The sequence below is a fragment of the Lontra canadensis genome, unplaced genomic scaffold, assembly GCF_010015895.1.
Source record: "Lontra canadensis isolate GAN:19392208 unplaced genomic scaffold, GSC_riverotter_1.0 scaffold40, whole genome shotgun sequence".
Taxonomy (NCBI): domain Eukaryota; kingdom Metazoa; phylum Chordata; class Mammalia; order Carnivora; family Mustelidae; genus Lontra; species Lontra canadensis.
The window spans coordinates 1,234,948-1,262,720 of NW_022631034.1; the positions used below are offsets into that span (position 1 = coordinate 1,234,948).

Genomic DNA, 27,773 nt, shown 5'->3' on the forward strand with positions numbered 1-27,773 from the left:
TGAGCAAGCGGGAGGTCTACGGGGCCCCCAGCGGAGCACCGTGTCTGTCCCAGCGCTGCTGTAGGTAAGTGAGCCATCTCCGCCGCGCCGCGGGGTGGGAGCGGAGAAGAGAAAGACGCCGCAAGTTCCAGGGTTGCAGGGGGCTGAGGAGGGAGGGCCCTGTGGTAAGAAATGGCCTGCCTGCCTGGGCCATGAACTCCCTAACGCCCACCCAAACAAATAGACTTCCCCCAACAAATAGAAACAGTGGCCCCAAATTTGGGAACTGCAAGATGAGTCCTGGCCTTTGGTAGCGACCCCCACCCCCCACGACCACTCCCACCATCACCGACTTCCTGCAGGGCTGAGCTTTCAGTTGATGCCAGGTGCAGAGCTGGCCAGCTTGGTCCGCTCCTGGAACAGCGTGAATCCTGAGTGGTCCCTTGAGGCCAGACGACACTGGGCGACCGCTCCCCTGGGGACTTCTAGTTTCCAGCTCTGGCCTGCTGCGCAGCTTTGGAAACCAGGGAGCAGACCAAGGTCTATCCGTGTCACTTTGGATCAGAACATGAATGACCCACTTAATCAGGCTGAAAGTGTCCTGCCGCACTCATGTAGACACTCACACTCATTATGCATAAACATACACTCAAGCACACACACACACACACACACACACACTCACATTCATAGACCCTAATATACTCAAAAGCATACACAGCAAGAGGCACACATACGCTCAGGACACAGACACATCACACACAAAGGCTCACACACAGACACACACACAGGCACACACCCATTTGGGTGCACAGATAATCATTCATACACACAGGTGCACACACGGGTACACAGAGGCACACCCTTATTTCCATGTACACAGAAACTCAGACACAGCCTCATGCACTTATGGGGACATACTCATACCCACAGGCACTCACGCACAGACACACACATAGGCACACACTCCTCACTGCCTCTCTTCCAACACACAGTGCCTCTGCCATGCTGTGTGCCCTCCTGAACCCTTTGCTTCTCTCTCCCCTGACACTGATCACACTGAGGTTTGCGATTGTGCCCTTGTCTGTCCTGTCCACTCAATGCCGACTCCTTGAAGGCAGGGACTCTGTTTTAGTTTCTAGCACCGTGTTTCCTTGTGCTCTCAGATTCACAGATTGTAAAATAATGTAAATGAATATCTAAATTTGTATGTAGGCAATAGGGCAGTAGACTTACAGTCTAAATTCTGAGTCGGCCGTTCCTACCAACTTTTTTGACAAGCATTGAGGAGGAGGAAGTAGGTTTTCTAATAAAATACTTTGTTACATGTTAAGTTCTTAGAGCTCTTTGCAAAGTCAGTCACTGTTGCTTGAAAAAAATATCCTCTGAGGAAGACAATTTTAACTTTTAAAGTAAAGCAACAACAACAAATACTAATTAGCAAATTGTAATCAAGATTAATTTGAGGGGAATAAAAAATATTGCTTTTGGGTGTGAATTACATCTTCTACACAAGGCTGTCTTTTCTCAGTGACTTAACCTCTTCTGCTCTTAAGCATTTTGCTGCAGTTTAACATCTGCTTATGTGAATTATGCTATTGCACAGATGGAAGTTATCAGAGTTATCATGTTTTCAATTATACTGACCAGAATAACAGCATTTACTAAAAATCACTATTAAGGAAACCATACAAATGGTAGAAGAATGATCTGTGTTTTTTAATCTAGAATGAGTCTCTGTGTTATATTAACCAAAATGTTTTCAGATCGTTAATCTGCGATTTTACAGAAGTTATTTTCCCAAGGTTATGATGATGTCAGACATTGCTAAAGACAGAATGACTCATTCAGTAAGGAAAAGAGGGAGTGTGTCTTCTCTAAGTGGTCGTGAATTCCGGCAGAAGGAACTTCATGGGTACACCAAAAAGTGAGTAACTGAATGTCTAATGACCTAAATTCAATTATTGAATAACCAGTGCATACTGCTTATCAGAAGAAAAAAATTTTCCTTTGGGACATAAAGGGGGAGAAGATGGGCAAGTACAACATTTTGAGTCATATTTTGGGGTTATATTTTTAAAACGAAAGAAAAAGAGAGTGAGAAAATCTAAGTGGTATGTTGATTTTGTACTATTTTGTACTATTTCAAAGAGCACCCCCCAAAAAATCATCTACCCAAAAGAAATACCATATGCAGTGTAGACCAGCTTCTTCTTACGTGTCTCCTGAATTCTTCTTCTCAGTATCACATAAATGCATAGATTTTGCATTTTGTAATCTTTCTCTCTCTATAGGGGATATATATATAAACACATACATATATATATGACATTTAGCATTATTTTATACAAATTTTGTAATATATTTTCAATAGTTTTCCCCATATCCTTTTAAATGGCTGCATAATATTTTGTCTGTTTATAAGTCTGGGTTAGTTAACCATGTCCCAATTCTTGGGCATTTTAAGTTTGTTTCCACTTTTTTTTTTTCTTTTTGACTATATAATAAGTTTCTGCTTATTTTCTTTCTGGAAATATAATAGTGGGTTAAAGGTAGTAAGTACATTTTTGGCTCTTGCTACATACTGTATTTGCTCTCTTAAAAATATTAATAACTTTTAATACTTGCATGACATTTCTTTTTGATTGCCACTGGAAAGAAAACAAAACAAATTATCTAATGCAGAGGTTAATAAACTTACATAATAAGCTTTCCTTCTTAACAATTTCCGTGGTATTGAAGGGTGTGCAAGGATGGGCAGCAGGAGCTGGTGTCCTACAGAGCAGAGACCAGAAAAACTAGAATAGATTTACATTATAATTCTGAAACCCAATCTTTCTACTTTCTACTCTCAGAGTATATTATATTCAACTTAAAATTCAACTTTCCAACCCTTTTACAGATAGAAAATGTAAAGCAGTAGCAATCCCAGCCAAGGTCAGAGCTAAAGCTGGGAGAAAAATTAACCTCTGCAACTTTTGCTTCTGATGCTAAGCCATTTTGGCCTCTATTTCCAATATTTCAAGGTAAAAGTTCTTTTTAAGTTTATTTTAAAATATTTGTTAGCTTAAATTCAAGTTTTTCCAAAAAAAAAATTTGTATTAATAGCCTGACATTTTGTGATTTAAAGAGAAACTGCTCTCGTCTGAAGATGAAACTGTCATTCCTACTTGCATCCTTTTCATTTACATTTTGCCTTTCAAAGCAAATTAGAAAGTCATATAGAAGCAGAGCATGGCCAAATTTGAATAATTAGAGAGCATCCATTTTTAATTAATGAAATATAAATACAAATTTAAAGTAACAAAAATACAGAAATCGTGTTACCAACACAGGAGGATACATTTTTCACTGACAAATACGGTTAAGAGGTCATTTCATTGATGTATTTCAAAGTTAGAAATTCAGACTTTCAGAACATTCAGAATGGACTCTCTATTTGAATATTTTTTTTTTTCTTAGAAAACGAATGACCAGCTTCCAAGTGCCCTTACAGTACAGAGGTCATTTGGGAGGCTGCCAACTTACTTTCAAGGTCTTCAGCACTGTCTAGGACCAGACTTTGCAAGTGGTTCTCCTACACGAAATGAGTCTTTGACCAGCAGAAAAATTCTGAAATTTCAGTGGCTATCAAACGGAGGCATTGTTTTGAAATTCTGAAATTTCAGTGGCTATCAAATGGAGGCATTGTTTTGAAATTGCAGAGTTTCATGGAAAAAACATATACCTTTCTTTTGAAAGTTATTTAAAAACAATTTTTTCTCAGAGTCCACAGTCTCTCATGGTTTGTCTCCCCCTCTGACTTCCCCCATCTCACTTCTCCTCTCCATCTCCCAATGTCCTCCGTATTATTCCTTACGTTCCACAAGTAAGTGAAAGCATATGATACTTGACTCTCTCTGCTTGACTTATTTCACTCAGCATAATCTCCTCCAGTCCCGTCCATGCTGATGCAAAAGTTGGGTATTTATCCTTTCTGATGGAGGCATAATACTCCATTGTATATATGGACCACATCTTCCTTATCCATTCGTCTGTTGAAGGGCATCTTGGTTCTTTCCACAGTTTGGCAACTGTGGCCATTGCTGCTATGAACATTGGGGTATAGATGGCCCTTCTTTTCATTACATCTGTATCTTTGGGGTAAATACCCAGTAGTGCAATTGCAAGGTCATAGGGTAGCTCTATTTTTAATTTCTTAAGGAATCTCCACACTGTTTTCTGAAGTGGCAAAAACAATTTTTTTACTAGATCAATTTCAACAGATAAAACTTATCCTGAAATACACTGAGGACCAAATATATCATCTCATTTAATAGCCCCAGCATTAATCCTACTAGGTAGACCTCATTCTCACCATTTTACCATGAAATAACTGAGGTTTATGGTCAAGAAACAATTTAGTGAATAGGATAGAGTCCTAAATCATGAGTAAGGCTTATAGGGTCAGAGATCTTTGCCTACTTCTCAACCGCTGTGTTCTCCACTATTCTGCTTGTGTCCTACTCTCTGGCCATACTCAACTTCCACATTTATAATCCTTCAATGCTCTGTCTTGCCTCCAGCCATTGCCCCATGTTGCCTTCTCAGGGATACCCTTGTCTGGAATGTTCTTGTTACACTCTGGCTTCATTCTTCTCCTTCTCCTGGATTTAGCTCCAACTCAACCTTTCTAGGAAGCTTTCTCCAAACTACTCAACTACAACCACTTCCACTTCCATTTGGATGTTCTTCCTTTCTGCTCCTGCTGCTTTTCTCTTCTACACGCTACTGTATTTGACTGGTTTCTTGCCTGTCTCTCTTGTTAGGTTGTGGATTTATTTGCCTTATAGCAGTAAACATACTGATAAGGAAGACAAAGAAGAGTAGGAGGTAGACCTACCAGGGAAGCCACTTCTTGGGTGTGGTGAAAAATCGGTATAGATTCAGCCCTCCAGTCTTGGTTTCTATGTCTACATCGTTTTATAGTATTAACTGGTTCTAACACTGATCCCTGAACATAATGCATATCCCAGGTGTCTTCTGATTACGAAAGGAAGATTGAATTTATATTCAGTATAATTATTGTTAACTGTTTTTAGGGCTGGATCTTTTTTATTTAAATTATGTTTTCATTATAATGTAATTTTTATGTCTTATTCTTAAAATAAGAAACATCTTAAGCTGGATCTTACTCTCCCAGCATCCTAACTGTGAGCATGTCAGCATATTTCTTTTTATACCTTTCTAGTTATCATCATACTTCATCTATAATTTTGAATTGTGTTTGCTTTTCCACGTAAATAACTGATAGTCATAAGGCTGAAAATAGCTAACATTTATTGAGCCCTCACTATGACTTTGAGTGTCACAGAACCTCTGTAGCAGTGAGTGACAAACTATGGCCCAAGGGCCAAGTCCAACATACCACCTGTTTTTATATAGTCCCCTAGTTAAGTATGGTTTTTACGTGGTTGAAAAAAAAATTTTTTAATATTTTTTATCCTGTGATGTTAATAAAAATGCAGATTTTAGTATCCATCAATAAACTTGTACTGGAACATGGCCATGTTCCTATTCATGTATGTATCATCTCTGGCTGCTTTCACACTATAGAGGGCAGTGGGGTCCAGTAGAAAACAGAAGACCCACAAAGCCAGAATATTTGCTAGATGGCATTTTACAGAAATGTTTGCTGACCCTGCCCACTAAGATAGATGCTGTTACCATCCCCGTTTTGCAAAGGAAGACACAGAAGCCTAGAAAGGCTGAGGTTCCAAAGCTACAGAATTAGCAAGTGGCAAAATGGGCTTTTGTGTAGAAGAAAGTATTCTCATTCTCTGAAAATTGGCTATTTATGTGTAACTTACATTAAGAAACTCTTCTATTCATTCAACTGAATCTGGTTTCCCATCCATGGGTAAGAACAGGTCATGACAATGACATCTTTCTTGTTGGAAGCTCAGCCTTTGGCAGCCCTCAAACAATATTTGAACAGATGTGCTACTCACATGTTCTTAAAATGAAAACAGAAGCCTGAGGTTAAGTGACTTTCCCAGGAAAATGTGACATGATAGCCAAGCTTATTTTTTCTGAGGCCAGTAGTTCACCTAGTAGGTCAGGCCTAAGGTTGGGGACTAAAAACGTCTCTCTTTGGTCTCACACCAAAATTACAGTGATGTCATGTTACAAGAACTTTGAGTATGGATCACACTGCTCTCTGTTTAAACCCACTGGTAGCATCTAACACCCCAGTTGGGCACAAGATATTCTTTCACTCATTCATTTATTCAAGGTTTCCTGAGCTGTTACTCTGTACCAATTACTGTGCCACATGTTGGTCATGTAAAGGTAACTAACTGTTGAGTTCTACTCTGGAGAAGGTCATTTTTTCAAGTAAAATGAAACCCACCTGAAAATTTTTTTCCTGAAAAAATGGAAAATACTGCATTCATTACTTCATTTGAGATAACTATTTATTGACCAATGAGTAAGTTCCAGGCACTTTGTTGGGTGGGGGAACCACAAAGAAAAGATCCCTGCTCCTGGAGAGTTTATAATCTGGTCGGATAGGTGGTGAGCAAGAAATTTTAAACGTGATGAATTTATCCTATGATTTCAACCTAGACTGCTGTGAGCTGGTCCTACACAGTTAAAAAAAAAAAAAATGATGTTGCCCAAACTGTTTCCTGATTTTGATAAATTCTCTGCCATCTAAATAAAATTAAAGCCCGCAAAAGACCTGGATGAAGTATAGCTTCCACCCTTCAAAGAGAAAGAAACTTGAGAAAACTGAAATGGCCATGATCCCAAATTAAACCATAGTAAAAACTAATATCATGTTGTCCTTGATAGATTATGAAACTGTTTCACATACAATACCCATATGATTCTCATAAAAATCCTGTGGGTTAAGTAGAGAAGATGCTTTTATGATCTCCAGTTATCTCATATATTATCTTGCTTCTCTCAGGAGCAGAGTTGAAAATATTCTTCATTCCATAGCACATTGCCATCACCAGTATGGGCGAGAACCCGGTATTTATCTAGTTGTCCCTCTTCTTCCCCTTCCCCACTTCGCTCCCGATTCTCAAAAGGTACCCACTCTAATTCACATAGCACGACATACGCCATAAGAATACACATATTTAAGTGTATATACATAGGTATTTTTAAAATTTTCTGTGCATTATGATGTTTTGACATTTAAAAAAAAAAACTTTCTGGCTGAAGAGGGACTGCCCGTCCCATGTCTAGCCAATTCTTGAAGCTAGCCTAGGTCTCAGCAGGGACCATGCCTTTGATATGCAACTATCCAACCCAGATCCAGCCCCCCTCTATATGCCCCCCAACACCCAGCACACAATATTTCTCTGCCTTAATGCCTAGAGCAGTCCTCTAGCCCCCCCAAAATTTTCAGACTAGCCAGTCTTAAACTGTTTTCTTTGCCCAGTTTTGCCTTTTCCTCAGAAATCCCAATTAAGGCTCTAGCCCCGTCTCTCCCTTGCTCCTGTCCTCTGCATCTTGACACCCTGGTGCTTTTCCACAGAACCCTGCATGGCGTGGCATGTCTCTTATCTCTAGGATCTGTGAGTAGAGCAAGCTGTGTTTTCCTCAGCGTCTCCTCTGCCGTCTCCTTCTGTGCCACACCTGACTGACCACCTCATAAAAAAATGCAGAACAAGTACTTACCAGAGATTTTGACTGACATAAATGGTGTTGTGCTATAAATCTCATTTTGTTTTCTCACTTTCTTTTATCTTATTCTACATTTTCATTTTTTTATTAACTCATGTAACTAGGGATTCTAACGCTTTGCTTCTTACTGTGGCATAGTAGTTGTTGTTGTTGTTGTTGTTTTTTAAGATTTTTATTTATTTATTTGACACAGAGAGAGAGAGAGATCACAAGTAGGCAGAGAGAGAGGGGAAGCAGGCTCCCCGCCAAGCAGAGAGCCTGATGTGGGACTCGATCCCAGGACCCTGAGATCATGACCTAAGCCGAAGGCAGAGGCTTAACCCACTGAGTCACCCAGGCGCCCCTGTGGCATAGTAGTTTTTAATGTCACATATGTTTGTATCCATTCCCCTAGGGATGGACATCTAGATTGGGTTTCACATGCCACACGGAACATCTTTGTATGTAATCCTCCATTGGCATCTTTGTAAAAACGGCCCTGGAAATGTGATCAAGTCTTAAGATATCCCACAAAATTTTAGAAAGTAAAAAATGATAATAAATGCAGGAATAGATAGGTGCATGAACAGAAACAGACCAATGAAACACAGAGAAACCTCAGAAATAGACTCCTGATTATATGGAAACATCATGTATAAGCAATGGGGAAATTATGGATTTTTTGATAGATGGTGTTGGGAGAAAAATAGCTCACTAGGTGAAAGAAAATGAGGTGGGATTCTTACTCTATACCATTTTCCTAGTAGATTCCCCATGGAAGACTTATGTGTGGGAAGCTATAAAGCAAATAAAAGGAAGTTTCGGAGAATGTCTTTGCGTCCTGTGGCTAAAGAAAGAGTTCTCAAATAAGATCCCAAAATGAAAAAACAAAACCATAAAGAAAAAAAACTTGATAAATATAACTACAATAAAACTTAGCATTTCTGTTCAATAAAAAATGCAATAGGCACAGTTAATACGCCAGCAGAAGATAGATATATTTTTTTAAATCATGCACATTGACAATAAAAAAAAATAGTCAAAGAAGACAAATAGCAGTTTGCAGAGGCAAATCCCAAATGGCCAAGCAGAATATGAAGAGATGGTTGAAAACAGGACTATAAAGAGATGCTCAAACTCACTTGGAATCAGAAAAATGCAAATTAAAGCAAGATACCATTTTGCATCCATCTGAATGGCAGAATATAAGAAGGGAGAATGATACTAAATGTGGGTATTTGCTAGACAGATGAGAATGAAAACAAATATCTGTTCAGCAAATAAATCCAACAGTGTTTAGAAAAAATAAGTATGTGCCTGCCCTATTCTCCCCATACACTGAGGACACTTGGTGAGATTGAGTGACTTCCCACAACTCCGAACAACAGAGCAAATAATCTGCAGTTCTCTGACCCGAGAATCTGGAGATGTCATGAAAGTGTTGTCCTTTGTCATATGGGCCAAAAGGTGCGCTCCCCACACCTCTGGGCCAAACTGCGCCATGCCTGCCAAGTTCATACTGAAGCCCTCACCCCCAGTACTTCATAATGTGACCTTACCCACTAACAGCATCTTTAAAGAGGTAGTTAAGTTTAAATGAACCCATTAGGGTAGGTTCTAATCCAACATGACAGGTATCCTTCTAAGAAAAAGAACTTTGGACACAAATACACATAGAGGGAGAGGATGTGAAGACAAAGAGAGAAGACAGCCATCTGCACCGGGAACCGACCCCTCTTGCCACGGCACTCAGAAGCAACCAAGCAAGCCGACACCTTGTTTTCAAAGATCCAGCCTCCAGAACTGAGGTAATGCATTTCTGGGGTTCAGGCCACCTGATCTATGGTACTTTGTCTGTGGCAGCTCTGGCTAACAGTGTTTCTAAAAGAGGGGATGGAAGAGCCACAGCATAGCCAGGGAGTCGAATGGAGTGGCTCAGAGATGGGTTCTGCATAGACTGGCTGGGGTCAAGTTCCAGCTTGAGCACTTAAGCTGATTTTGTATAAGTTATTGAGCCCGCTTTACCCCAGCTTCTTCTTCTATAGAGTGGGTTAAAAGTAGTCATTGTTGCTTTGGGGTATGGTGAGAATTCATTAAAAGAATATATGGAATGGGGTGCCTGGTGACTCAGTGGGTTAAAGCCTCTGCTTTCGGCTCAGGTCATGATCCCAGCATCCTGGGATCGAGCCCCACATCGGGCTCTCTGCTCAGCAGGGAGCCTGCTTCCCCCTCTCTCTCTGCCTGCCTCTCTGCCTACTTGTGATCTCTCTCTGTCAAATAAATAAATAAAAATCTTTAAAAAAAAAAAAAAGAATATATGGAAACACCTAGAATGGTTCTTGGCACATCTAAAAACAGAGCAAATATTAATTATTATTATCACAAAGAACTTCGGAGTCAAATGAGACCTGTGTTTGAATCCCAGATCTACTTACCCAGCTACTATTTAATATTCTTTGAGTCTTACTACATCATCTATAAAATGAGAATCATAATGACAACAGTATCATGACTTTTTTTTTTTAGTATTATTCCTTTTATTCATTAAAAACATTTTTGTTGCCTGGGTCATGGCATTGTGCTAAGTGCTAAAGATACCATGGTGAACAAAACAGACTGTCCTTGAACTTGTGGTACTGCTCTTACCAAGATCATGACTCACGTTGCTGATCCAGTGGTCAGTCCTCATCTTACTTGACCTGTCAGCATTTAGCACTGTCCCCTGAGCACTCTTTTCCCCGGAAACAAGTTCTTCACCTGGCTTCAGGACACACACTTTCCTGTTTACCTTCTACCTCATGGGTTCCCCCTTCTCCGTCTTCTTCCTGCTTCCTGTCTTCTCCCCAGAGAAGTTAATGTTGGAGTGCCTCCGAGAGCAGTCCTTTGTCCTATTCGCCTCTTGTCCTGCACTTATCCCCTCAGGACTCTCCTCCAGGCTCATGACTGAGACATAGTATTATGCCCCCAAATTTACATCTCCATAACTCTCCCAAAACCCACGTTCATGGATCTGACTGCCTATTGACCTTCTACTTCAGTATATGGTAACTATCTCAAACATGCTCTCAACTGAACTCTCTATCTAACTGCCCCCCTTCCTATGCCTCAGGAAATTCTGTTGAATCAACTTGGAAAATATATCCAGAATCTAACTACTGACCACTATCCCTGACAGCTCCTATCTCAGTCTGAGTCACTGTGTTAGTTGGCTCAGGTTGTCATAATAAAATACCATAGATTGGGCAGCTTAAATAATAGGAATTGATTTTTTTTTTCACAGTCCTGGAGCTGTGAAATCTGAAATCAGGAAGTCTAAAATCATGATGCCAACATGGTCAGTTTCTCGTGTCTGCCCTCCTCCCGGCTTGTAGAGGGGTACCTCTTCACTGTGTCTTCACATGATGGATAGAGAACCCTGGTGTCTCTTCCTCTAATAGAAGGCCTCCAATATTTTTGGCTCAGGGCTTCACCTCTGTGACCTCACTTAACCTTAGTTAACTTCTTATAGGCATTAGCTCCAATATGGTCACATGGTAGGCCAATAAGTCTTCCACATATGAATTTTGGGGAGACAAAATTTAGTCCATAGTGGTTACTATCCTCTCTCCCCTGGATTACTATAAAAGCTTCCTGACCAGTCTCCCTGTTTTGACACTATGCCAGCCTCAAAATAGCAGTTGGAGCGATCCCTGTAAACTCTAAAGCAGATCTTGCTGTTCCTCGGCTCAAAACTCTCCGTAGGCTCCCACTTGCTCAGAGTGAAAGCCAGGGTTTTACAGTGGTTCACAAAACTCCTCATGATCTAGCTGCCTAACACCTTCAGAACCTCATCTCCTTCACCCTCCTGCTCGCTCCCTCTGCTCCTGCTACTCTGGCCTTTATGCACTTCTGCAGAAATACCAAGAAGCCTCCTATCTCAAACCCTGGGCATAGGCTTTTCCCTCTCCCTGACACCCTCTTCCCTCAGCTATCCACAAGGTGCCTTTCCTCGTCTCCTTCAAGTCTTTGTTCATGGAAGCCTATCTTGACCATTCTATTGAAAACTGCAAACAGCACCCTCTCCTCGATCTACTTTCAAGGCCCCTTAATGAAGCAATTCTTTCCACTGTAGCATTTATCACCTTCTAAAAGAGTATATAATTTACTAGGTTAGTATTTTATTGTCTATGATCTGTCCCTTCTCACTAAGTTCCTTGAGGGCAAAGATCTTTGTTTCATTTTGGGATCCCAAGAACCTAGAAGAGAGCCTGGAACATAACAGCAACTCAGTAAGTATTTTTTGAATGACTAATTATTGCAGGTTACTAATTCCTGAACAAACAAGTTCTGTTGCTCACAGACAGGTTATGTTCCCAGGTCCACGTAGCTGTTAAGTCCAGGTGACTAAGGATTTTCATCTTGAAAACATAAGATGCATTTACAGCAATGGAATTGTTAAATTCTCGAATTTTAAAAACATGGTATACTTTTACCTTCTTGCTAAAGCACTCCATTGTGAATCTATAAAAAAAAAAAAAAAAAAGAGGGGCACCTGGGTGGCTCAGTCAGTTTAGTGTCTGCCTTCTGCTCTGGTCATGATCCCTGGGGTCCTGGGATCCAGCCCCAGATGAAGCCCCACATCGGGCTCCCTGCTTAGCAGGGAACCTGCTTCTTTATCTCTGCCTGCTGCTCCCCCTGCTTGTGCTCTCGCTCTTCTTGTCTAATAAATAAATATAATCGTTAAAGACAGAAACTTTCATTTGTGTTGAAAATCTGTTGAGATAGACCACAGTCCTTCATGTTCTCCGTAGTTTTGCGGCACGGTGGTAGTTTTGCGGTGGTAGCCGTGGGACCCATACTCTCAGCCTCAGCTGAGAGATGATTGCCAAGGGTAATGCAACTTTGAATCTATCCATTCATCCAGCAGCTGCAACAGAATTTTCATCAGCTGCCTTTGGCTTTAACCTCACCTTCTCTTGAGTGAACGTTAGTTCAGTGGGCTTCAGACGCTCTGATTTTCTATCCACACACTCAAAATTATCCTATCTTGTCAGTCACCTTTCCTGGATAATCTTCAGTCACATCAGACTAGATTTTCTATAGATTGTGTGGTTTATTCTCTTGTCCTTCAGAAGCATTCCTGCTCTTGAGAAATATATCCTATAAGAATACAGTCGTTGTTTTCTCTCCTCTCTCATTTATGAGAATGTATCTTGGCCTTTCTTTGTATTATAAGCTTTCTCTTACTGGCATGATGGGGCCAGTAATGAGAATAATATATCTCAAAGCTACATAAAGATCCAGCAAACTAGCTATAAACTAAATGGCCACAAAACTAAATTACCTTGCGAGATAACTTCCATCTTCTAGTGACAGGGTAAGAGCTAGTATGTTTTTGCTCTACACATAACATTCATAAAATGTGGATGTTTTGAGGCAGAAAGTTCTCAACTAAGTGAGCCTTTATGCATATTTCATGTTGTTTGCAATATCTTATTTCTTGAGCACCAGGAATAACTTTTCTTGTATCACCAGTCTGCCCCTTATGAGCCATAAATATTTGTTGAAAGAATGAGAGAAAACAAAAGAACCAAAGTCCACGTGTGTACATCCTGAAGCCTTCTTTTTACTCTGTGCGCTCTGAAATATCTCCACTGGGAGGCAGCACATAACTTCAGTAACAGATTTAGGCGGGAAAAACTGCTTAAATGATACCACTCAAAATATGATTGTTCCAGGCATTTTCTGGTTACAAATGGAAGAAAGAGATGATATTCTAACTTTCTTAATCTACTAAATTAATGGTTCCAAGGCCAGTTATACATTCAAATATTATCTCTTACTGCAGCTTCCAAACATCTCCATAATAATGGCAGTGAAAATGTCTGGACATGAATTCTCAATAATAATTAGATACTATTGAGGCTGGTTAGATTTCATTGAAATAACTTCTGTGTCCAACAGTCATGATAATAAGACAAGCCTTGTATTTATTTGGTGTAATTCAAGGAATGACCAGCAAATACCTTTGTAAGCTGTTTCAAGAGAACTGAATTTCATCAAAGAGCAAACACATTCCAACTGCTTAGCTAATTTTCTTTTTGCCTCTTTCCTGCATAATCAGATCACAGGCTGTTGAGCTGGCATGGATGTTTCCAGTGTCAATCAGATACAATAGAGAAGGGTTCCTTTTGTTATTGTGGACCAACTTCATGCAGCTAGTTCTGCATCCAGGTTAACAGCCACGTCTGTCCTCAGCAGTAGAAGATTTAATTCCAAGTATTACTGAAACTTGCACTGGGTTACAAATTGTTACTTTTCTCCCTAGAATAACACTGGTTGATTTGTTCCTTGTTTTCACCAGTAGTTTCTGCCAGACTTTCAGTTTCCCTGTGTTTACTTTCCATCTACCTTCCTTCCTAAAACTTGACAACTCTCTTGGATACGTTTTGCCAATAGAACCTTATTCCTCCCTAAATGCCAATAAGTTGATGAAACACGGACAGCAAGAGCATTTTTCACATTTCAAAAATAAGATCAACTACAGCTTTCCCTTTGCAAGGAGATCCTGTATCTATCTAGAAGGATTGTTATTATAAACTATGGGAAGTCTGGTCATAGACAACTGACATGTAGCCACTTGTAATGTTGGACGTACACCCAATAAATGTTTTTTGCTGTGTATACAGAACTGGTAATTAAAATTATAAAGTTGCTTCTTGAGCATCTCACATTTTTATTCGTAAAAATTTCAAAGGGCTTGAGTAAAGTTGTTTATCAAATAGAAAATATATACTGCTTATTTTCCAAGTCAGTATTCTAAACGCTGTTGGTCATTCCCCATTTTCAGTGGGGAATCCTTTTTATTTCTCAATCTTTTTTATTTCAGAATCTTTTTTATTTCTCAAAACTTACCGAGCCCATATTCTGGTTTCAGATTAGCTACCCAGATTGCAAGCACTTCTGATATTTTATCTCTTCCTTCTGTTTCTTGTTCAAGGAATAAATATTTTATTTTTTCTCTTCAGCTCATTGTTTTCTCTTCACTCTTCCTTTTTCCAACCCATCTCATTTTAAGCAGATCTCAGTTTCAAAAAATATCATAAACAGAGGTTTTTTTTTAAGGTAACAGGTAATTTTCTGTAATTTGCCGTGAAGGTATAGTTTTAGTGGATACATGGTACAGAAAGCAATAGATGAACCAAATGTTTTCCTTTCTGCATGAGAAAGGATGCCAGGTTACAGCAAAATATCTAAAATGCCATTCTCTGAAGCCTTACCTCCTTCCCAAAACTAAGTCCAAGTCTTGTCCTCCAGTACTTGCAACATCCCACTTCCAAGTAGCAAATTCTGTATCAGTTAGAATTTGTATCAGTATTATATAATGCTTCTTATAATATTTTTTTTAATTAGTGATGTAGGGGCGTCTGGGTGGCTCAGTCGGTTAAGCCTCTGCCTTCAGCTCATGTCATGATCTCAGGGTCCTGGGATCAAGCCCTGCATCAGGCTCTCTGCTCAGCAGGGAGCCTGTTTCCCCCTCTCTTTCTGCCTGCCTCTCTGCCTACTTGTGATGTCTCTCTGTCAAATAAAATCTTTTAAAAAAAATTAGTGACTTAAATAAAATAGAACTGTATTTTTCTCTTATGTAAAAAGTCTGGAGGGAAGCAATTCAGGAACCTAGCCTTCTTCTCTCTTCCCAATATATAATTTATAAGGTCATCTCAAAACCCAAGATGGCTGTTAAACTCTTGAAGTCATACCCACATTCCAGTCATCAAGGATATAAATAGGCTGCTCTTGATTGAATTCACTCTTTTGGGGAAACTCTCTCAGGATTTTAACAAAAATTTTCTCTTACATCTCATTGGCTTACAAGCCACGTGGCCACAATAGCACCAAAGAAATCCAAGAATTTGTCTTTAGTGTAGAGAGAAATATCTCCACTCACTTAAGAGTTCTGCTAACAAGGAAGGAAAGAACACTGGAGAGCCAATGGCAGGCAGTCCCCACCACGATGTTTACCATGGCTTTCTTCACAACAATGATGTTTTAGAAACAGCCTAGATTTCCAGAAGAACAAGAGGGTAAATAAAATGTAGTATGTTCATATATTAAATACTGTCTTGATGTTTAAAATATTGATGTAGATTACTATCAACACAGAAAGTTATCCATGATACATTTTCAAGTGAAGGGGAAAAAAAAGCCAAGCATCTATCATATGCTCCCATATGTACAGTCATGTCTAAAAAGATTTTTGTAATGTTAATGGTGGTGAGGTACTAACTGGGGTTAGTAATGTTTTGTGTAATTTTACTTTAGTCTTTATACTTTTCTATGTTTTGAACTTTTTATAATGAGGATGCAGCATTTACATGATTACTGTGGAAATGAAAAGGCACGGAACAGAATCCCCTTTGTAAGTTTTGAAAAGTCAGTCTGCAACTCCTTCTGATTGCACACCTCTCTTCAGCCAGTGGGTTTTTTAAACTGCACTTATGACACTTTCCAGTTTCATACTGATAAACACTACTGTACTGATTATCAACTTTTCAGTAACATGAAACAAAGTAATAGTGAGGACTGTTTGTGAAAAAAAAAAATCCTTATTTGATTTTTGTCTGAGACTTCCAACTTTTGCTACTTTGAGTTTTGTACCAACACTACTTCTCTTTCTATGAAATTTTAACAAGGTGTTCAGTAGAAGAGAAATTGGGTTTTTATTAACACCTGCTGTATATTTGTGCAAGTAAGTTTCAAATTCAGTCATTAATGATTTAGGTGGTGGTTGTCCCTATTTTCTTTCTGTCTGAAATGATCATGTGTGAGACTTTGTTAAGGGAAGGTAAATAGGATGTTTGAAATCTGAGTCTGCCTTTCCGACACATATGGCAGTAAGCCCTTTGCCTCATTCCTTTTATCTCTGAAATGGGTAGAATAACTTGTTTACTAACTTAAGAGAGTCTTGTGAATGTAAAATGAGATCCTTGCTGGAAAATGTTTTTGCAAAGTGAAAATTAGCACATATAATATCAGGACAGGCTGGTTTATCTTCAGATCAGGGAGCTTTTGCAATGTGGGGTTTTCTGAGCAGAAGCGATCATCTTCTGTGGGTACTGCCCACAACACCTGCAGCCCATGTGGCCAAACAGGTTGGTTGCTACTTCAAAAGGCAGCAGAAAACTGGGGAAAGCAGGTGTTACAAGAATGAGGACTAAATCACTAATCCAGAAATCTATCGTGAAAATGCAGCCATAATTACTTGCATCGATTTCTTGGGTTGGGTGGGTAAACCTTCATTTATTACACAAATTGCATTAAGGATTTTTTTAAACAGATTATCTGTGATTTTCTTAAAATATCATTTACAAAAAGTTTACTCATTCCAAACAGCTGAAAACTAAGTATTTTAATCTCCTTGCAGAGAAAAAAAAAAATCCCAAAAGATTAAGAACAAATATCTGTCATTTAATTAAGGCAAAAAACATAGCCTGCTTAGAAAAGTGGTCACTCTGAACACACACACATAACCACACACACATACACACATACACGCTATTGTAGTATCTCCTTTGAAATGACATCTGTCTTAACTTCCATTTTCACAGGTGGAGAGACTTGGGGGTAGAGCTGAGACTGCCATTAGTGACAGTTGAATTTCCTCTGACCTAAGGAGAATTAACTGGTGCTGGAGGGACATTAGGGCCTCCTCTTTGCTTGGGTCTCCTATTCAGCACCTGGATAAACTTATATTGCCTTGGTAACCAAGCCAAAACCCTTTCTTAATGTTGAAATGTTGAAAATGCTAATGATTTGCAATAGTTTAGGTGAATTGTCATTTCTCTCACCGTGTAGGTGAGTTTCTTGTTTTTCTTTTTTCTACTAATGGGATTTTGTGTGGTATGTTTAAGAGTGAACTTGTGAACTTTTATGAAGTTTAATAGCATATATAGTTGTTTCCCAGAATTTTAAGCTTCCTCCTATATTCTCCAGTCCCTTTTGTTAGTTTTGTCCACTATGAGGAGAGAGCCTTTGCACTGTGGTGGAGATGCCTTTGGCAATGGCTTTTAAAACAGACCAACTCATGAACACTTTCTGAATAGTCAGATGCCTTGGGCTTCACTGGGCTGCACTGGGCTTCAACCACTATATGGAGACCTGCTCCAAGTAACTTCTCTAGGTCTTGATTGTCCCCTCTCTAAAATGTTTTAGACTTTAGACATTGGGATATTTGATATGGAGACTTGCTTGAAATATTCTTAGAGAAAATTTACCTTTGTAACATTTTTGCTAAAAGCAACGTGTTTTGTTGTTATTATTATTATCATAACTATTGAAATTTGTCTTCTCCCTTGCTTTTAGCTCCAGGAGTACTGTGTGTTATATGGATGAACCTAGCCAGGGTGACGAGGCCTCTCGCCTTACAGTTCAAATGGAAAACACCTATCAGTTGGGTCTGTTATTTTATCATTCATTCTTATTTTAAACTTCTTTTTTTTTAAAGATGTTATTTATTTATTTATTTATTTTGGGTGGTAGGGGCAGAGGAAGAGGGAGCAAGAATCTCAAGTGTACTCTGTGCTGAACACACAGAGCTCCTCATGGGGTTCCATCCCATGACCCCAAGAGCATGACCTGAGTGAAATTATCAGCTGGCCACTCAACCAACTGAGCCACCCAGGTGCCCCCTTATTTTAAACTTCTAATCTCACTATTTACTTAAAATAGTAGCTGATAACATGGTCTTATCTTCAATATTAGCACAATATAAGGGGTTTCAATTAAGTGATTTGATGCTGTTTTAATTTCTTCCTCTGCAAGATTGGGGCCAACACCCATTGCTTAGTTTTCTTTATCAGTGTTTCCTAAATCCCAAGCAAATCACTGGCAGCACTAATGTGTATTGCATAGTACTGGACCAAGAATTTCATTTCTGGGTATTTCTGGATTATCCTTGTACAGTTATTTTATATATGCTTAAGTTAAAGGAAAGATATATGCATTGAAGTTTTATCCAGCAAACTCAACCAATGTTGTTGATAGGTGGGGGGTGGGGGGGGAAGACTTCAAAGCCAAAGTAAATGATTTCTAGTCCCTCGTTGACAGAGGTGTTTATCCCTTTCCACTGAGGTTTTGGGTCTTTGAAAACAAAGATCTTTGCACCTGCCCCTATACTCCCAGATGGAGTCCACAGTGAATACATTTTCCCATTCATGTTTTCGCATAGACCAACTTGTTTTCTCTAAATGTGTACCTGCCCACTATTATCTGCCCACTGTATATAATTACTGCTATATAGAAATTCCACAGAGACTTGCCAATGACCAAAGGAAGGACTCTATGGGCCAGAGTGGTTCCATCTGTAGCCAGTTAACTTCAAGAAAATTATAGACCATCAGTGCATCCCATTAGGCCTTGTAGCTGTTCTCTACAGTAATCCCCAAGACTACATGGATTACAAGGCTCTGTAATTAGTCAGTCTCCTGGTATTCTCACCATGCCTGGGGTAGACAACTAATATTCCTGCCATCCAGCATAATTTTCCAATCCTTCTGGTAACCTTACCCAGTTTCCTTTGGAGAACCCCACTGCTGCCATCAGTACCACTTTTGGTCCATAACATTCTGCTAAAGCCAACACTAGCTTCAAAGATACAACAGTGACTAATTCTGGGATAGCATATGACCCTTTGATAGGTCAAGCCAATCAAAGCCTTTGAGATTCAACATAGACAATGTTGTTGGGGCTGTTGAAGAAGCCAGTTAGGTTCTGAAACTTGAAAGAAGTATGGCTATGTGAGCTTTTCCCATCCTGCCCCAACACATGAAGCCTGAGACCGGGAGAAAACCAAATCCTAACATCATTATTTGAGTCCTAAATTCAGCTATCTCTTCTTAGACTTTTCATTAGGCAAGCTAGGTTTGGGTCAGGTATTCCTCCATTTGTAACTAAAAGATCTTAACCATTCGATGCCTATGACATTGGGCTCTGCATGCTGAAATGGTTTGAATTAGATTTCGACAAGATAAAAGATTTGAACTATGAAGTCCTGTGTTTCTTCTTCATAAGGATATATTTTCATAACATATTTCCTTTAATAAACAAACTAAATCATCTTATCAATTTTAGAAGTACTGAGTGTTGAACCAAGTTAGAAAAGTAATGTTAGAAATAGCTTAGTATAAAGTTATTTCCCATATTTTTCTTAAAAAAAGTCATGTGAATTATTCCTTTAGGATCAGTCTTTCATGCTTAACAATTCATTTCTTAACCATTCAACTAGCTGTCTTGTTAATACTCAGACAAAAATGTATTTCCAATGCTACTTGTTTCTGAGTTTATTTTGCATCTGAGAGGTACTCTGTGGACCTTTGGTAAAGATTTTCTCTCATATCTACACAACACAATACTTCCCAAAAGAGTATTATGTGGGGGGAACCTATCAATCATTAGCATTACTGTGTTTAATTTTTCACAGTCTATCCAATAATATTTGCATCATCTAAACACATTTTAAATGCTTAGTATTTTTGTCCTCCCTTTATCTGAGTAATTATAGCCAAAATGAGATGAAAGCATAAGTATAATTAACGAAAGAAAAAAGGGAATGGAAAAATCAAAGCATATTTCTTGTAATAAAACAGCATTTAAATTTTCTCATTAATTAATTAGAAGTATCTGATTCTTTTAAAACACTGACTGTAAGCAGGAGATCAGCGGTGGCTATATTTTTGTTGTCACATCGAGACAGCCTGCCTGAAAATGTAAACAACATAACAAAAAGTAGAAACTGAAGATGGAGAGAGAGAGAAAGAGAGACATCATTTGAGCTCAGCTTCCATGGGGTGATCAGGCCCTGTCATCAGATGCTCTCATGGACAGAAACCGTAAGGCTCTCTCCCCTGACTTCCCTCTACCTGCTAGGGTCCTTCCTGACTGTGGAGGTCTCACTGCCTCCCTACTTACACCCTCCCCTGATCTTGCTGCCTTCTCTGCCACATCTCCTCCCTCAACATGACGTAGCAAGGATAACAACCACACCAATAATAATACCTCAAGAGTAGGGGGCGTTAGTGCATGGCAGGCACTATTCTAAAAGTTTTAAATATTTAACCTCATTTAATCCTAATCAAAAACAGTGCATGAGAATTCTTATTATTACCCCAATTTGGGGAAGCTGACACACAGACATATTAAATAACCAAATTTTTATCTATTCTGACTTAAATATATTCTTGTAACAAGTGTTTCTTTCTTTTCTTTTTTCTTTTTCTTTTCTTTTGTTTTCCTTTCCTTTATTTTTTTTCATTCCAACCTTTCTTCAGATCTTTGCTTTTCAATTTCTAAAAATATTTTTCCCTTAAAGAAAAAAAAATCCATTCAAAAAAAGAAAGAATAGGAAAAGAAAAAATTTTGCCATTCCCATTAGTTGAATCTGAAAGTAGATTAGGGAGATCATTTGGGAAGGCAAAAGCTGAACATCCACGCTTTCTTTGTCTTTGCAGCTCAGCGTCCCAGCCTGAGCAAGGCAAGGGATAATTCTGGCTGCATAGGGGAGAGGTCACAAAACAATGAGAAAAGAAAAGTCCATGACGATATTTCAAAATAGGATCTAATTAATGAGATTTAAAAAAAACAAAAAACAAAAAACAAAAAACAAAAAACAAAGCCCAGGGCAGAAAGGAAATTGGTACGGATAGACAGTAGGAGCTACTGGAAACAGGGACTCAGGGACAACCAGGATTCTGTCTTTCCAGCACAAAGCTGGGTGTAGGCCTCCTTTTCTCACTGTGGCCTGCCTTCCTCTCCATGGTGAGAGTCATGGCCTTCTACATTTCTCAGGATCACATGTGATAACTTTTGTCACCAGAAAGATGTTGGCTTTTTCCCCCCCTAGTTCCAGTTTAAAATCAAAATTCTGAGAAAGGATTCTAATTGGCCTGGCTTGGTCCATCTACCATAATCTGGACTTAGGCTCAAGGAGGTGATAACAGATCCTAAAGAACTATCTGGTTAGAGTTGAAAAACTCTCATCTTCCTAGGAGGCAAGAGGCCGTCCCCAGATATCTGCATTGAGGGAATTTACTGTTGGCTGAAGGAAACAATATATACAAGTTACTCTAATATGTGGTCAAATTAAGTTCCATGTGAGTGGTGTAGGTCAAGGTATATGCAATATGCGTGCTGGGTAGGAGGGAGTGAACAACAGAAAGGTATAGTTAGAATATACATAACCTATTTAATTTAGTCCAAGCCAGGAATATCATCTGTAAATTTCTTGCATAGGGGAAGGGAGGGAAAAATGAAACAAGATGAAACCAGAGAGGGAGAGAAACTATAAAAGACTCTTAATCTCAGGAAACAAACTGAGGGTTGCTGGAGAGGAGGAGGGTCAGAGGGATGGGGTGACTGCATGATGGACATTGGGGAGGGTACGTGTTATGGGGAGTGCTGTGAGTTGTGTAAGACTGATGATTCACAGACCTGTACCCCTGAAACAAATTATACATTAAATGTTAGTTAAAAAAACCTCCTTGAATCGAATGGGAAACCACTCTCAAATTTAGCCTTGTTTCACTCAAGAACACAAATGGAAATGTAAAAGATCCACAGAGGCTTGTAGGTGCCTAGGAACTTGCCCACACGGGCTGGTGCCCTATCTCTGACCCCATGAGATGGGAGCAGTCAGGACCAGCCTAGAGTTGTAAACCTACAAGTCTACCATGTTTATAACTGCTTGTCTGTCCTATAGAACACAGATTCCTACTAACTAAATATTGGAGTTAATCCTCATACTCATTGTATCAGGTGTCTCTCCCTTTAACCAATCCAGACGCATTCCCCCAGGATGATTTAACTGAACAATTCCCATATAATCATCAAAATACAAATACTATGTATTGAGCCCCAGGAGGTTGACTTAACTCAATTACAACCCCAGGCTGTAGCCTTCCAGTTAAGTCTGGCCAGTGGAAAACTTCAGTGGGAAGTCAGAATGGGAAGGAGAGTGAGCTGGGGTCTTTATTTCCCCCAAGCCCTGACGGTGGGTTCATCTCACACTCTTTGCATCCATCAGTGGAAGGGAATAGCTGCCCTCAAGGGAGCGCTCTCCATGTACCTCTAATGGATCTAGTAAGAGTTCCCTTCTCAGACCCCTCAAGCCTGGGTTAGGATGGGGTGACACCCTCAGTGTCACTAGTCAAGGGACACTGCACTATCCTTTGGTCCAGGTTCCAGCTTGGAACTTCCTAAGGAGTCTCTAGTAAATCCTCCAGGAGTTGTCCTACTTTTAGTGTGCCATATGTGTCTTGAGACCCTGATACAGTCATTGAAAATAAACAATAAACAATATTAATGACTAGTAAAATAGAATTGAATATAATTCTGGATGTCAGTCCTTTATCTGTATCAATTCAGCAACTAATGACGGAGCCACTATACGCCAGGCTGCAGGCACATGTGCATGTCATGCAATGGCAGAGAGATGATGAGGTTAATACTCCCAGGAGGGACAGGGAAGATTCCTGGGATGCAGAATAAAGAAGATCCATCTGAAGCCTCTGCTGTGAACATGGACTAAATGTGGTTAAGAATATAAGCTCTAGTCAGATAAAACAGGAAGTATCTCCCAGCTCTGCCACTGTGTGATTCCGGGCAAGTTACTGAATGTATTTAAACCTCTGTTTTCCCGTGTGTGAAATGGAGATAACAATAAAATTCACCTCAATGATTTATTGCAAGATTATGTAAGGTAATAAATATATACTTATCACAGTACATGATATATAAAAAATGCTCAATGAAAGTAGTTATTATCTGTACTATGATTATTACCTATACAATGTTTACTTCTATTTAAATTCAGAAATCACACATTAAACCTTTCTTCTGCCTTTTGCATTGTATTAGACTCTGCAGAGGATAAAATCTGATTTAGCTTACCATTTCACTGGGGAGAAAGGCAGAAATGCTTTAGCTATTGTCAGGTGGATTTGGAGGAGTGGGGACCCAGAGAATTGGGGGTCTGAAAAGAAGGGATTTTTTTTTTTTTTTTTTTTTTTTTACCTGAGGAGAAGAAGAAGGCTGCCTGGAGAAGACATTTCAGCTGGCCTTGAAACGTGAGTGGATATTTTTCAGATGAACAAGATAGGGAAGGCCATCCCTCTTAAAAAGAGGGGCAAGAACAAATGTTCGCAAGCGTCCCTTTAAAGACAGATGAAGATCAAGAGATTGGAGCAGCAGCCACAGAGAGGGCTATGGTGGGGGGCAAAGAGGTTAGAGGCGCTGGACCTTAGACTTTGCTACAGGAAATGTCATAGCCAGATCTGGGCTTTAGAGCGACCCCTCCAGTTGTAGTGTGGTATACACACATTGGAGACAAAAAGCTGGGGTTATAAGAGCTGGGAGTCAGTTAGAAAGATGTTGAGACTTTAAAGTAAGTCATTAATAGTGGGAACTGGGAAGGAGGATACTTTCAATATCAAATCTCAACGGTATTGACCACACTCTTTAGGTAGTCTAAGAAATGGCACAATGTGTTTTCTTCTGGTCCTTTTCCAGAGAACCTGTCTGGAAGCCTAGTTAAGACCATTTTTTCCTTAAGTAGAGGCCACCCAGAAGATGAAATGTCTCTCCATGATTCAGTACTCTTTTGATTAGATGATGGGTGGGCGGAGAACATTTGAAATCACTTAGAAATTTCATCTGTATTTTCAGGTCCCACCCAACATTTTCCTGTGGTCATTGTCAATCAAATCCTGAAAGATGTGTTAACTAACTATCTGCAAGAAGAGCAATATGAACCAGAACTCTGTAGACAGATGGCTAAAACAATTTCTGAGGTATATATGTGATTTTCCCGGGATTAATTAGAATATTGTTAAGAGGACAACTGCTTACTTTTTGATGAAGGCAATTAATTTGCAGTAGCAGTAAAAATGCTTATTTATATTTTATGAAAATATTTACGGGGTCATATTGTGTGTGTGTGTGTGTGTGTAAAAAGCCTTTGCCTAATACAACTATTATGTGTATCATTTTGTATGTATTTTGTTTAAAAAATGTTTAAAAATGCCCATTTATTAAAAAATTTATTGCCAGGGCACCTGGGTGGCTCAGTGGGTTAAAGCCTCTGCCTTTGGCTCAGGTCATAATCCCGGAGTCCTGGGATCGAGCCCCACATTGGGCTCTCTGCTCCGCAGGGAGCTTGCTTCTCCCCCTCTCTCGGCCTGCCTCTCTGCCTACTTGTGATGTCTGTCTGTCAAATAAATAAATAAAATCTTAGGAAGAAAAAAAAATTTATTGCCAAAGATATATTTTAGTGATCATTTTCTCTTGTTCAGGCTAGTTTCCTTGAGTGCCATCGAATACAGATATTGTGGTCTTTAAATACATTTCTATTTTTATCAACTAAAGTGCTGGCACTCCATTAGGTTTTCTTTACTTTCCTCTTTATAACAAGCTCTTTAATAAACATTTATGGTTAGTCCTATTACAGGAGACTCCAGATGTGTGCTCCCTTAATTAGACGTAAACAAGGTGGTATAACTCTCATGCCAACATTCTTTGAAAGGAAGCCGTCTTAACATAGATTTTCAAAGAATGTAATAAATCCTTTAAATCCTGTTCTCTGGATTACAGTTTCTTCATGTGTCTTAGAAATGTAGATTTATTGCTGGTGCTCTAATTTTGTCTCTAAATGTCCTATCTCAGGAGAACGGTGCTTAAAGGAAATCACAGTGAAGTTTCTACAACAGTTACTAAAAATATCTACAACACATCATGTGATTTTCTTAAATCCACCATATTTATGACAAAGATAAAGACTCTTAAGTTTCAGAGTGACTAAGTAAGGACCTTTTTTTGCTGTTCTTCTTTCAATTTCTAGGTTATTAAAACCCAGGTCAAGGACCTGATGATTCCACGGTACAAGCTAATTGTAATTGTTCACATCGGACAACGGAAGAGTCAGAGCACTCTTATTGGAAGCAGGTGCCTCTGGGATCCTAAAAGTGACACCTTTTCATCTTCTGTTTTCAGAAATTCTTCTCTCTTTGCTCTTGCAAGCGTCTATGCAGTTTACTTCGAGTGACTGAAAATAAATCAGTTCTTACTTTTTAAAATCAAAATAGACCATATCTATGTACACGAAAGCTTTACTGCCCAAAATTTTGAGAAAGAGACAACACTAATATTTCAAACAATTGGAATTTTTGGACTTTTTTTATGCTCCTCTAAGAACTGAGGGAGGGAAGGGAGGCAAAGGAAAGACTCTTGTTTATCCAGAGGAGGAACTAAGTCTTGGTTCTGCTGGTTGTTCCTCATAGACATGGATTCTTAGTTTTGGTACTAATTATTTTAATTGCTCTTTGTAGCGAGAATTAAAATTCCCTGTGTTGTTTTTGATGAAGACAAGTTAAAAACAAACAAACATGGCTATATACCCTGACCAATAAAGGGCAGAAGAATATTCAACATAGTATACAAATGATACACGTGAATGTGTCTCAGTGCTGCATATAAAAGAATACTGGTTTTCATTTCGTGCTTAATAAATTGAGCAGCATTCATTAACTGCAATTATTGTTACATGTACCTGACAGTTGAAACTGCTGAGGTAGAATTAATGATTTCATAACAATTATCGTCGTCCCACGGGGCTGCTCTAGCTAAAACTAGAAGCTCTTGTGGGTTGCCTGCACTTTACAAAACTGTGGGAGAACTGAATGTCGGCTCTCCAGTAATGGAAACTATAAAGTGAACAAAGGCTTTTAGGGCACTGCAATAGACATTGCCATATTAAATATACATGATGTTTAATAGGAAATGTATCTGTAACACTTAAAATCATCTATTGGAAAGAGACACCGCTTTTAAATAAACACTCTTTAAATATGTTTTCCTTGGCTAACAAACTTTTTACATTAAATACATAGCTGGCAGCTTAACAAATAAAACATGTGTATTTACTATTTTGTTCCTATGAATTTAGTGCAAAAGTGACCCAGTGCAGCTTTGAATGGATGGCGCTAAAATTTACAGGGGGCTAAAATAGCTTATTATTCTGCCAGTTAATGTAGCTTGTCCCATGGATCATTTATTTTTACAGAGCTTTCAACCCTTTGTGTGCATATGAAATGATGCTGAGACGTTGTTCCCGGATGGTGAGTGAACTGCCCAGAGGACATTTGTTAAAGGTCAAAGACCAATTGTACACATGTAGAGAAAATTAGAAACGCTGTAGTCTTAAGAGAAAAAAACTGATGTGTCATTCATATAGAAAAGAATTTAACAAACAGGAAAATGGTCAATGTTTTATAGCTTTAAAATGTATTGATGTCTTATTTTCCCCCAAAAGAATCTGTACTAAAAAAAAAAAAAAATGTATACTTTAAAAATCCCTTTCCTTCTATTTGTTCTGACTTTTAAGGTAGCTTTTCAAAATGAATTAGTCAATTTTCATTATTTTTTTCTGTTACTGCCTTATTGGGAATATGTGTAATAATTCATCACAACCAATATTTGTCCATCTCCATAGGCCACTTTTGAATCTGGATTAGATCATAAGGAGAGTAAGTAAATGAGCTGCATATTTTCATTACACATTTGTGAACATCTCCCATCTTGGAGCAGTAGAAGGGGCAATCCTACTGCAATTTCACATGAGTAAATCAGAATGAAGAAAATTCCTTAGTAGATAGAATGTCCACTACAAAAACGGCTTTATTTTTTTAGAGTCCTAACGTCTCATCCGTGAGATAATTTCTTACCATCTGTCCTAGGCTGTGTTAGGATCAAAACCTTAAAACATGAAAGTACTTAAAAAGCAAAAAAGAGTTAGTTAAACAGCATATTGCCATGTACTGTAATTCAGTCAATGATGAAATCTAGAAATTATATAGCAGCATAAGAACATACAATAAAAACCCACTAATTGTGACTAACTTGGAAGAGTGCTGGTTATCACAAAAAGCCTGATGACAGGAAGCTTTGATGGTTGCATTAGCTAACACCATGGTGGTAATCATATTGTAAAATACAAATGTATCATGTCAACACGTTGTATACCTTAAACTTACACCATGTCAATTGTATCTCGGTTTTTAAAAATAAAGCTTTTTTTTTTTTTTTTAAAGAAATGACACTGTAAATTTGAGGGA

General features: G+C 38.9%; 1 protein-coding gene across 2 annotated transcripts; it reads left to right on the plus strand.

Annotated features, from left to right (window-relative positions):
* TCTEX1D1 (Tctex1 domain containing 1) lies at positions 1-26,957 on the plus strand. Of its 2 annotated transcripts, XM_032870040.1 has the most exons (6): positions 1-64; positions 1,769-1,906; positions 17,977-18,068; positions 24,331-24,455; positions 25,502-25,605; positions 26,723-26,957. In XM_032870040.1, exons 2-6 carry the CDS (start codon positions 1,788-1,790, stop codon positions 26,844-26,846), a joined length of 564 nt encoding a protein of 187 aa, XP_032725931.1. In that variant the 5' UTR covers positions 1-64; positions 1,769-1,787; the 3' UTR covers positions 26,847-26,957. The 2 variants fall into 2 exon arrangements, with proteins under 2 accessions (XP_032725931.1, XP_032725932.1); XM_032870041.1 differs by lacking the exon at positions 26,723-26,957 and having other exon boundaries at positions 25,502-25,972.
* The last annotated feature ends 816 nt before the right edge of the window (positions 26,958-27,773 follow it).